General features: G+C 39.5%; 1 protein-coding gene across 1 annotated transcript; it reads left to right on the forward strand.

Moving 5' to 3' along the window:
* The first annotated feature begins 1,596 nt into the window (after window positions 1–1,596).
* On the forward strand, window positions 1,597–9,282 carry LOC308106107 (NXPE family member 3-like). The gene is made up of 6 exons (XM_080457142.1): window positions 1,597–1,856; window positions 4,013–4,237; window positions 5,338–6,119; window positions 6,222–6,292; window positions 6,384–6,605; window positions 6,708–9,282. Exons 2-6 carry the CDS (start codon window positions 4,088–4,090, stop codon window positions 7,262–7,264), a joined length of 1,782 nt encoding a protein of 593 aa, XP_080313268.1. The 5' UTR covers window positions 1,597–1,856; window positions 4,013–4,087; the 3' UTR covers window positions 7,265–9,282.
* Window positions 9,283–12,328: the final 3,046 nt, after the last annotated feature.

The following is a 12,328-nucleotide window of genomic DNA, read 5'->3' on the forward strand; positions in this document are numbered from 1 at the left end:
ACACTAGTCTTTTACAACCTATTTTTGGAAATCCGAATTCATGTTTTAGGGCATGTGGATTAACCTGACTTTTTTAATATACTGTATCTAACCGAAAACAAGCTGTGTGGTTTAGTATATGGCTGAAACTATTGATTATCTTCTTAGCAATTCTATTGATGAATTTTTCAGTTAATCAAATAATTGAGAGGTATGTTTGTATTTTCTATATTTTATATGTCAAGGAATCAATTAACCACTTGAGCCCTATATTTTATACATCGTCGCACAATGATGTTGTGCAAAAATAGTGAAAGTAGCAGATGAAGCTCACATTATCTGCTTCACTATTTAAGTTTTAAATGTTTTCTTTCTGCCTATAATGCCTAACATAGTACAAAATAGTAATTAAAAATAAATCAATTATTAGTCAATTATTTTATTAAATTATATATATATTTCATAATCGATTAGTTTGATTATCTGTTGCACCCCTAGTTTAGTATGATTCTGAAAATATCCAACAAAATGGGTGAGACTGATTTAACTTTTAATGGGAAATGCTAAATGCACTTGTTGGACATACAGTACATGTAAATGATGGCAAATGGCCTGCATAGCATTTCATTTTTATACCTTTATCCAGGGTGCTTTGTAATGTGTGTAACATTCACCCATAAACACATTAGGTTATGGTTAAGTTTAGACATCGATTTCATCATTTTAGTTACGTTTAGACACTTGGTATATTTATTACCACCACAATTGATTGCCTTGATAGTTTATTGCAACCAACATTATCAAATGCACAATTACAGTTCATGCTTTAAACTTACAGAACTTAAAACTTAAAGAAAACGAATTGGCTCAAAAGCTTCATTCAAACCACGAGATGCTGTCTCAAGTATACTGTAATGCCAGTGCCTCTCTCTGCACAAGCTTTTTATCTCCCTGGTCTGCTTTTGTATTTGTTTCAGGATAACATAAGATAAACCTGAAAAATTGCTACTCTCCTGATTGGCTGAAATTGGCAACACACCAGATTTCCCCCCCTGTTTATTAAAGAGCTAGAGAGATGAGGAGACCCCTGTTACTGAACAGACACTCTAAGCAATGATTACTATCAGAATACTATCAGAGCAATGATATGCGAATATAGTGATTTAACCTGTAGGCAAAGTACAGTATAGGGTTGAAGTGGTTAATGTGCATTTGTAATAAGGTAAGGTAAGGTAAGGTAAACTTTATTGTCCCGAAGGAAATTTGGCTTGGGCTTTCACCCCAGCTGCAGCCACACACAAAACAATGACAAGACAAAGTACAAAATACATAACATTGGATAATAATATCCAATATCTTCAAATTAACTAGTAACCAAAGTTTTCAAATAATTGTATCAGAGTAAAAGTACAATATTTACCTCTGAGATGTAGTGGAGTATAAGTAAAAGTATTGAAATTTGGAAATACTCAAGTAAAGTAAAAAAAAAAAAGCCTTAACATTTTACTTACGTACAGTACTTGAGTAAATGTACTTAGTTACTTTACACCACTGCGTGTATAGCTGATAATTGATCCATTATGTATTATTGGTGACCACAGGGAGACCACTAGAGGGCGCAGCGAAACAAAACATAGCACATTACAAAGGGTATTACAACATAGTTCTGGGGTAGCGGAGAAGCTGCTTTCCCGATGGTGGATCTTGGTGTGTTGCCCAAATGAATCACTGTAAGGGACCCTCAACACAAATTACGTCTGATTACCGATGTCAAGCAGTCGTGTTCATTGTAATCTACGCGTTACTCCGCTTGACGGGCCTCAACAATGATTCATCCACGCGCCGAAAAACGAATATTATGGTGTCGGTCAACCCATGTAAGTAACATTATATTGTATATATATATAAATTCTAATTCAGGACTAAAATAAAGTAGACCTCTTAACAAATGTAATATTTATAAAGGTCTATTTCTAATACTTATAGGTGTAATCAGTTATTTTCTGTTGACCATTACATACATTGATTGCAATTGCGTTAGTGCAGGAGGTTTCACTGGTGCTCCGTGCATGTTATCATGTGACAGTCACGTATGCTGGACTATGGGGGGGGGGGGGGGGGGGGGTGTTTAAGCTTAATGCTGGACCACAGATCTCTACATCCACCCAGTGCCCTATGCTATGCAGCAGATATAACGTCAGCAAGGCAGCAGAACAGAAGACTAGCTATTTTTGTACTGTGTGGCTGGAGTGGATCCTTTCAGCACGGTCTAAATACGACCAATCAATCAATCATACCCAAAGCATATCAGTGAACATAAATCATAAGGTACTCCTGTCTGTACGCTATATCATGCGGTACCGTTGTCGCTTTACTGACCATAGTCTACGACCTTTACACTAATCTCGATTGTCGACCAATAAGCCGGGTACAGTAGCTACTAGGCTAATTCAAAAACATCACGAGATTATTTGCGTGGAGTGGAGAGCAGAACAGCAGCATTGTCTTCACCAAGACGGTGATTTTGGGTCAGTCTGTGTCCTGTAGAGGCTGTTCTCTTCTAGAAGATTTCTCCCTGAATCCGAGGTTAAAGCGTAGGCTACAGATATGGCTGCCAATCCATAGCACCCAAGGTGACCAAACTATTTGGGATTTTTGTCTTTCTGCATGCCTAGTTTATACATTGGTACATAACTCTGCCTATCTTGTAGTTTGATGACAGTTATTATCATCACTCTAAACAAACCTACCCTCAGATAACCCTGATGTGACGTCTTAGTCTAGACAATATGGAAACCAATGGTCATTACCAAACCTTTCTCAGTTGATTGATTGTATTGTGCATATTTCAATAGCCAGAGATATGTTGCATATTTGAACAAATTAGTGGAAATAATGTAATAAATAAATGTATTGATACTTTGGCTGTAGGTAAACAGAGTAATGTCTCTATGGCACAATTAAAAAATGTTGTTATAAAATATTAGAAATTAGGTTTTTGGATTGGATATTGCAGATACATTATACAAATAGGCAAATCCATAGTTTATTGTTTGTTAATATGAGTCATTCTCCCTCAGAGTCCCTGTACCTGGTCAACAGTGCACCTACAGCAGCCCTGGTCAAATGTCTTTTTAATTAAATCTATCTATCGCCCTTTAAACAAAACCATCTAGCTTTCTTCTATTATTTTAAGTTATTGTAATTGTTGAGTTCCCTTTAACTCAGTTAAACCAAAAGATGGCATCATAGGCTAACAGCAAAAAAACAAGGTGAAAAAACAAAACATCATCTGCTCAGATTCTGCGGCTTCGAGGGGTGGGACATTAAAGTTTCACCTGCTCCTGGAGATTGTGTGCTTTTTAGGATTGAGAAAATGGGCTGATGTGGGTTTTTGTGGATACCTTGACACACAGGTTGAGGGAGATGCGATCTCTTGACAAATTGGCTAAGCCGGACACTCTGTTGGGGGAAATGATTGATCAGAAGGTTCAGTTGGGAAAATGTGTTTTAGCAATTGCAAAGAAAAACTAGAGCTTCAATGACAAATTGAGTGGACAGAAGAACGAAGGGATAGGTATTAGTTATTTCTCTTTGCAGTCATGTTAAAAGTAAGAAGTATGATAACTCTGGGAAGAAGGGATGATGATGTTTTAACCAGGCTGAGACTGGGGCATTGTGGTCCAGCCAGTTATTTGAAAGTCATTCACAATACAAACATGTAAGTGTGGAAATAGGAAAACAATGCAACATGTTATGTTCTAATCATATAACAAAGACAGAAATGAAAGGTAGCAGATTATTCAGGGTTCAGCTATCAGATCTGTGTCTTTCAGCTTTATCTTAATTCTATTCTTGTATCTGAAATGAATTTTCACAAAGAAATGGCAAACCCTTGCTTGTGGAGGGTGGCATTATGTTTTTTTAGTGTACAGCCTGCTGGAAATAATCTAGATCTTATTGGGTGGTATTATTAAATTACATTAGGTCTATCATTCATTTTTTTTCTTTTCTTTTCTCTACTCCAACATAGGGCAATAACAATATTTGGCAATATTCATGTGTCAAAAATGAAAGGTGCTGAAAACAACATGATGCCATCATTACCATGGTGACAGCGGAATGTGAAATGGGACCTGAGCATGGGAGACAGAAGGGGGGCAGTATGTGGCGGAATCTGTCCAAATATGCCCCCATCTTCCTCCTCGTGGCCTTTTCTGGCCTCATCTTCCTACTACGTAACATTCACACTCTGGAGGTAAGAACAGGTGTTGTTAGATAAAAGAGATCTGGGGACTTGCTGGGCTATGCTGCCTGCGCCATATGTGCTGCCAGCCTATCCAGAATGATGCTTTTCTACCAGAGGATGATATGCAGTTATTTGATTGCAAGACTCATGTAATGGTTGCTATGGATGAGAGTACCAAGTTTGTCCATATAAGTGCGTTCTTTAACTGTTGCATTCCTCCAGTATAGGCCTAATATGCGCCAGTGGTCATGTGAGAAAATGTATAGCCTAAAATATAGAAGTAGTCTAGTAAATATTGAATTCTCATCTTGCTTACATACTTGCCTCTTCTCTTGTTATAGTTAGTTTGATATCTATACAGTCTTGATCAGAGAGCAGTCTTTGCTGGTAGTATTTTATTATCAGAAACAAACGATAAAGCATGCACATCCACTCACTTAAAACCAGGTGCCGGGCAGAGGTCAGAATCCCAAAACAACGAAGTCTGCACACTGGATCATGCTGCAAAGTTTAAAATGTATTGGTTCCTTTCCACCATTGCCATGGACTGACGTTTCGAGCCTCACCGGCTCTTCATCAGACCTGATGAAGAGCGTCACGTCCAATGGTCGAAAGGATAGGAACTTTGGAGCATGATCCAGTGTGCAGACTTTATTGTTTTTGATATTTTATTATCAACCTAGGTAATTGGTCAGATCCAGAGCAAGCAGACCCTTTCTGGTGGGCTTGTAAGAATTAAACGTTGGAATACCAGGACAATAAGTTAGTATTTTTTGTTAACCAAACAGACCAATAAATACAGACCTTTATGCCTATAATATATTAAATTACAGTGGACAAAACATGATATTATAAAACATTTCTATCTTTTGATTAAAAGGGAGGCAAAGATGACAGTGATAGCAGCAGTAAATGTTATTTCATACATTTTCGCTCCAACTGACAAATCTGACAAGTTTTAAACACAAATTTACACATCATGGATTCCAATTTGCCTATGCCCTTCATTGCCCATTGCCAGAAAATGCTGCCCTAATAGTGTTGTCATTGTATCATCACATTACAACTCCACCATTACTGCTGTCAGCAATCTCTCTCTCTGTCAACAGAACCTGAAATGTCACACGGTTTCAACCCTCTACCAGTTCCAGAGCAGAATTCACTCCGCCTTTACCCAGGACGGGCCCCAAGTCCTATATCACAATCACACCTACTGTGGTCACCTCGACCAAAAGCCGTCACCCGAAAACACTCTGGAGGAACGCTACCTCTTAGACTCTATAGCGTGGCCGGAGCCCCCGGCCCGCTCCACCCTAGTGCCACTACGCCAGACAAGTGACCCTGTGCACAGCCTCTTCGCAATCCTTCCAACTAAAGAAGGAAGAGAGTGGCATGTTGGGGACCAGCTGGAGGCTCTCATACAAATGCATGACTTTCAGGGCCGCCCCAAACGCTACGGTGGGGATTTCCTGCTGGCTCGGCTTCACTCCCCTGACCTGGGAGCAGGTGTAGCGGGTCAGGTGCTGGACCACCGTAATGGATTCTATTCTGCTGTTTTCCCTCTTCTCTGGGAGGGTTCCACCCTGGTTGAGATTACCCTGGTGCACCCAAGTGAGGCCATTACTGTGCTACGCAGGCTGAGGGAGGAACGACCCGACCGTGTTTTCTTCAAAAGCCTGTTCCGCTCAGGTTTTCTGTCTGAGTCCACTGTGTGTAACATGTGCCTGCCTCCCAACCAGCAGCCACTGTGCAACTTCACAGACCCCCACACAGGAGAGCCCTGGTACTGCTACAAGCCCAAACTGCTGAGCTGTGACACCAGAATCAACCATGCCAAGGGGGGCTATCAGAAACACCTGATCTCCAACAAAGAAGCGCTGCTCTTCCAGAGGTTAGTTGTTTTGTGCATGAGTAAAACTTAGTTGCAATGCTACGAATCAGGTTCACTTTTCACTGTACCAATATTAGTTTTTCTTTTTCTTCTGTCTCTCAGCGGTGTAAATATCAAAGTTCGCATCCATGCCTCAGGGACCGATAGAGTCAATGTACTACCTAAGAAGAAAGGTAAGAGATCATATGGATGTACAATACAGTATTGTTTTTTTTACTATATTGTATTCAGTAAATTAATTGACATTTTTGCACCCTATGTCAGACCAAAAAGAGGCAGAGAGCAGCAGCATGAAGCCAGAGCCCATCAAGCTAATACCTCCTGGGTATTACTTTGAGGGCTCATGGCGACATTTGGGTGGAGTTACAATGCACCAGTTCAATGAGTCATCAGCCATCACACAGTGTCTGATGGGCAAGGTGGTCAACATGTATGGGGACTCCACCGTCAGACAATGGTTTGAGTATCTCAACGCATTCGTGCCAGGTGAGCATTACCTCAAAGAGTAATGTGACGTTTTGCACTGCTCTCAAATGCTCTGACATATGTACACCTGTCTTACAGTATATTTGTTTATTCTGACTTTAGACTTGAAGGAGTTCAACTTGCACAGTCCTAAAAATGTTGGCCCTTACCTGGCAGTGGACAGCACCCACAACATCCTTGTGAAGTATCGCTGCCACGGCCCCCCGATTCGCTTCACAACCGTCTCCTCCAGCGAGTTGCGCTACATCGCTAACGAGCTGGATGGCCTGCCCGGTGGTCCCGACACCGTAGTAGTCCTCAGCATATGGGCTCATTTCAGCACTTTCCCCGTGGAGGTCTACATTCGCCGGCTGCGCAACATTCGCCAGGCACTGGTACGGTTACTGGACCGGGCTCCAGGGACCCTGGTGGTTATCCGATCAGCCAACCTTCAGGCCTTGGACCCAGAGGTGAGCCTCTACAACAGTGACTGGTATTCACTGCAGCTGGATGGGGTGCTGAGGGCAATGTTTAAGGGACTGGATGTCCTGCTCGTGGACGCCTGGGAGATGACTTTAGCGCACCACCTCCCCCACGCTCTCCATCCACCACCAACTATTGTCAAGAACATGATAGACCTCCTCTTGTCTTACATTTGTCCTGGAAAGAAAAAGAGCTAACAGAGAAAAGAGGCTTGCCTGAGAAAACGAATGTGTTTTTCAGGGAAGTCGAGTTTACAGAAAACCAGATACTGTTTGAATTCCAAATGTGTGTACATGGAAAATATGGCCTAATGTATCTGCTACGATCTAGTACTCTCAAAGACACACCAGATGATGGCATTCAACAGCATAACTCAGCCATTCATGATTACTCCCCAATCATACTGCGAACGGTTTGTGAAATTACACAAATAAGAACGGCTGCTGATAAAATATACCATGAGCATTGTGTGCTTGGTTTATTGCCACTGCCATTCTACGTCAACATTGTGTTTTTTGTGCTATTAATGATACATACAGTACACTAAGGTGGCTTTGACACAGTTCCACACCATCATCCACAAGTTATTAAGTTTGCAACTAAATAAAGGAGCAGCATTGGTTGCTTATTACTTAGCTTTATATTATTTTCTTGCCAAAGGCAGACTGTGGGTGTCCTTGTTTCAAAGGGCAATTCATGTTTTTGAAAACTTGGTGCAATGTTTTGTTGTGGATTAAGCCATAACACAAGTTGGAGAATGAATTAACTGAAATTATGCTTTACACCATGTGCATATATTTATGGAAAAGGAAAACTGAACTAGACAATCTATTTGGTTATCTGCACAGCATGGCTACATTGGGTTTAAAGTGCACCTTATTTGGTTTTTTTCTTGTTGGTTATTTTTCAAATGTAATATTTCAGTATTAGAAATACAGTATTATTTTGCAAACTGCACATCAAATGGTGTTTTGATATCACCAATTGGCCTACATGAAAGTTATGCCTTTTTTTTATGTGTGCTTGAAAAAAACAGACCATTTAAAAGCCATTGCAAAAAGCATGAACCATACATTTTTAGTATGTATGGTATGTAATTGTAGTTCTCATAGCCTGGAATAATAAGTAGGCCTACTGTATGATTGGTTTTACAGGTGTAAGAAAATTATACTTAACTTTTTACAAATGCCGTCTATCCTCATTCAACATGAGCAGCTTTTAAGTAATGTCATGTTATTGCTGTGCATCTGCCAAATGCTGAAGCTTTTTTGTTCCGAATTGTATTTTTCTATATTTGTCACTCACTCTAATTTGAAGTTTTCTGTGACTATTTGATAGTCAGAGCGAAGAATTTAAGGACTGGTGTTCATGAATGTGCAAAAGAGGAGAGGAAGGCATGAAAATGTTTTTGTAAAGAGCTTTTTTATTTATCAGATACTGTATCTCTAATTAAAGTTGAGGTGTATCTAATGTGCTTACAGTTATTCTTTTAATATTTTGCCAAGCTTTGGTCGAAGAAATGGGGGATATGTCGTTCTATTCACATAGTGACTCACAACAGTGATTGTACCACTGATTACAAGTGCTAAATGCAGTTGTGCACTTTTGTCAAGTATTCTCTGAAATGATTGCTTACCCCTTGACTTCAACTGGAAACTTATCTTGTTCACAGTTCCAACTCCTCTGAAAGCATATTACAATGGAGCACATGTTCAGACTTATTGTGTCCTATATACTCACGTTGAGTATAAAGTCTTTATACTTTGTCATAGCTCGTGCGACACTGGATAATCAAATATTCTCTGTGAGCAACATGGGAGTAAGACAAAGTATAAATTAGGCTTAAATATCCCTCATCTGCTTGCTCTTGAATATTTTATGGACACATTTTATTCACACAAAGCAGCACCATTAGAGAGCCATGGCTGGGGTGATTGTATAAGTGTTAAATTTATCAGCATAAATTAGGCAGTATTAGGCAGCATTTCAATCATTTATTTCATTTCATGCAACAAGCCTGTTGAAATGCATGGATTGCACTTTTAAACAGTTGCACTAAACCACAGATGAAGTCGATATTAAATGAAGCATTATGCAGCAATGGTGTTTGTGTTTGTTTTGAATGCATTGAAATAGTACACATTAAGCAACCATTTGCTCCTGATGGGTTTAGACCTATAGTACAGTACTACAGAGGCAGGAGTGGAAGTACTGTATATGCAAAGGAATACCCAATTAGCCATTATAATTTAGTTATTCAATTGAAATTACTTGTTTTCCTCTAAATACTTAGACAGCATAGTGTGTCACAGCCTTAAAGGGAAAAAACTTTGGGTCATTTTATCGTCTACTCAGGCTTTTGTGAACCCCCCAGAGACTCACCCTGGCCTCCTAATACGCGAGGGGGCCGTGTTTTTTCGATTACTTTATTTATTTTTAATATATATTTTTTTTAATGAAAAAACAATACAATGAAAAAATTAAATAAAATAAATGAAAAAAGTTATCGAAATAAATGAAAAAAGTAATCGAAATAACACGGCCCCCTCGCGTATTAGGAGGCCAGGGTGAGTCACCAGAAGCAAGGATGGGTGTTTTTTGATATATCTAACATGTTAAAAATGGAGTTTGAAGTTATAATGGGTTTGTATAGGAAGGGGGCGTGTCTGGGCGTGTCTGGCGTGTCTGGGCGTGTCTTTCATCAACTGGATGTGTTCCTACAGAACAATAAGGTTCATAACAAATTCCAATCTGGCTTCAGGAAAGGTCATAGTACAGAAACAGCACTTGTAAAAGTAATTAATGATCTTAGGGTGTCCGCTGACGACAAAAATGTATCTGTTCTCCTACTCCTTGACTTAACCGCTGCTTTTGATACGATTGATCACACAATTCTACTACAACGTTTGGAGTACTGGATTGGTTTGTCAGGCACAGCCCTGTCTTGGTTTCACTCTTACCTAACAGGCAGAAGCTATTTTGTCAGTCTAGCTAACTTTGACTCAGACAAACACAACATCTGTTCTGGTATTCCACAGGGCTCAATTCTGGGTCCCTTATTGTTTTCCCTGTATATACTACCGCTGGGAGAACTCATCGCCGATCACGGAGTGAACTTCCATTTCTATGCTGATGATACCCAGCTGTATCTTTCAGTAGCTCCAGACGACCCCTGCGCTTTAGACCCATTGTTGACCTGTCTGTCCAGTATAAAATGCTGGATGAGTGAGAACTTTCTTAAGCTAAATGAGGATAAAACAGAAGTTCTCATAATTGGCTCCAGTGAGCAGAGAGAATCAATAACAAGTAGACTTGGTAACCTGGCTGTAGAAAGTAACACCACAGTAAAGAACCTGGGGGTGATTATCGATTCTGAATTGAATTTCAATACACACATTAATCATGTCACCAAGATTGCTTTCTTTCATCTTAGAAATATTGCACGTATTAGAGATTATCTGTCGTTAGACGATGCAAAAACGCTGATCCACGCTTTTGTTTTCTCTCGGCTTGATTACTGCAACGCACTCTACTCTGGCCTGCCAAAGAAAACAACTGACAGATTACAACTTGTTCAAAATGCGGCAGCCAGAATTTTAACTAAAACCAGGATGAGAGAACATATCACTCCAGTTCTAGCTTCACTACACTGGCTCCCGGTTGTTTTTAGGATTGATTTTAAAATTCTTTTAATAGTTTATAAAGCTCTAAATGGTCTGGCACCTTCCTACCTCTCCGACTGCCTAGAGAGATATGTTCCAAACCGGGCCCTCAGGTCTTCAAGTGCTGACCTGCTCGAGGTGCCTACAATGACATATAAAAAATACGGTGAAGCAGCATTCTGCTTTTACGGACCGACAGTGTGGAATAAACTCCCACTACACTTAAGACAGGCAGCCTCTGTCGATAGCTTTAAAGCACAGCTCAAGACCTATTACTTCACTCTTGCTTTTAGCTGATTCTTTGGTTGATTTTTAATTCCTCACTGTATTCCCTATTTTAATGTTGTTTTATGCCTTTGCTTTTGTTTTGTGTGAGTGGAAGAGAAAGTCACGGTAGTTAAAAGACAAGAGTCTGATAACTCCATCCGGAGGATTTAGTGAATTATCCTCTGGGGCATGTCGACACGTGGTGGACCCTCCAGGGCAGATCCTTTTGTCTATGTTTATTCTATATATCTTGTATAACCCCGATATCATTCTCAGGGGTGTATGGTGTATGGTTTGGATGTGATAAGTTAGCAGATCCCCTGGGCTAGTCCACACGTGGTAAACATGGTGAAAATATATTACTAAGGTGTAATATTACTAAGTGAAAATATATTACTAAGGTGTAATATTGACAATTGTGTGAAGATATATTACTAAGGTACACAAGGTACACATGTAATATTGGCAATTGTGTGTGTTGTAGTTGTGTTGTGGCGAGGGCCACTGCATTTTACTGCATTTTACTGCTTTTATTTTATTTTATTTTATTTTTAGTCTGATAACTCCATCCGGAGGATTTAGTGAATTATCCTCTGGGGCACGTTGACACGTTGTGGACCCTCCAGGGCAGATCCTTTTGTCTATGTTTATTCTATATATCTTGTATAACCCCGATATCATTCTCAGGGGTGTACGGTGTGTGGTTTGGATGTGATAAGTTAGCAGATCCCCTGGGCTAGTCCACACGTGGTAAACATGGTGAAAATATATTACTAAGGTGTAATATTACTAAGTGAAAATATATTACTAAGGTGTAATATTGACAATTGTGTGAAGATATATTACTAAGGTACACAAGGTACACATGTAATATTGGCAATTGTGTGAAGTGTGGATATTTCTTTAGCTGTGTTGTAGAGGACAGTGGTCACTACATTTAAGTTATATCCATTTGTGTTGTAGTTGTGTAGTGGCGAGGGCCACTGCATTTTACTGCATTTTACTGCTTTTATTTTATTTTATTTTATTTTTGTTTGCTTTATTGTTAAATTGGTTCTAACTGTAATTGTATCCTTGCTCTGTAAAGCACTTTGAGCTGCATTTCATGTCATGAAAGGTGCTATACAAATAAAGTTTATTATTATTATTATTATTGATAAAATGAATATCAAATATCTAAATACTGAATCAAGGAACTTAAAAACGGTCTGGGGGGCTCACAAAAGCCTGAGTAGACAATAAAATGACCCAAAGTTTTTTTGAAAGTGAAATATCCCTTTAACTTTTTAAAAGGCGGCAGGATTAAGAGCAGTCTGACAGAGAAACAAGCCT

This window comes from Gymnoscopelus braueri, assembly GCF_963280865.1.
Source record: "Gymnoscopelus braueri genome assembly, chromosome: 18".
Taxonomy (NCBI): domain Eukaryota; kingdom Metazoa; phylum Chordata; class Actinopteri; order Myctophiformes; family Myctophidae; genus Gymnoscopelus; species Gymnoscopelus braueri.

What these genes read in the sequence shown, in the direction of transcription:
- LOC308106107 (XM_080457142.1), top strand. Translation starts at nt 4,088, where the DNA reads ATGGTGACAGCGGAATGTGAAATGGGACCTGAGCATGGGAGACAGAAG. An exon ending in GAAGCGCTGCTCTTCCAGAG is followed by an intron (nt 6,120 to 6,221) that starts GTTAGTTGTTTT and finishes TCTGTCTCTCAG; the next exon opens with CGGTGTAAATATCAAAGTTC. An exon ending in TCTCAACGCATTCGTGCCAG is followed by an intron (nt 6,606 to 6,707) that starts GTGAGCATTACC and finishes TTCTGACTTTAG; the next exon opens with ACTTGAAGGAGTTCAACTTG.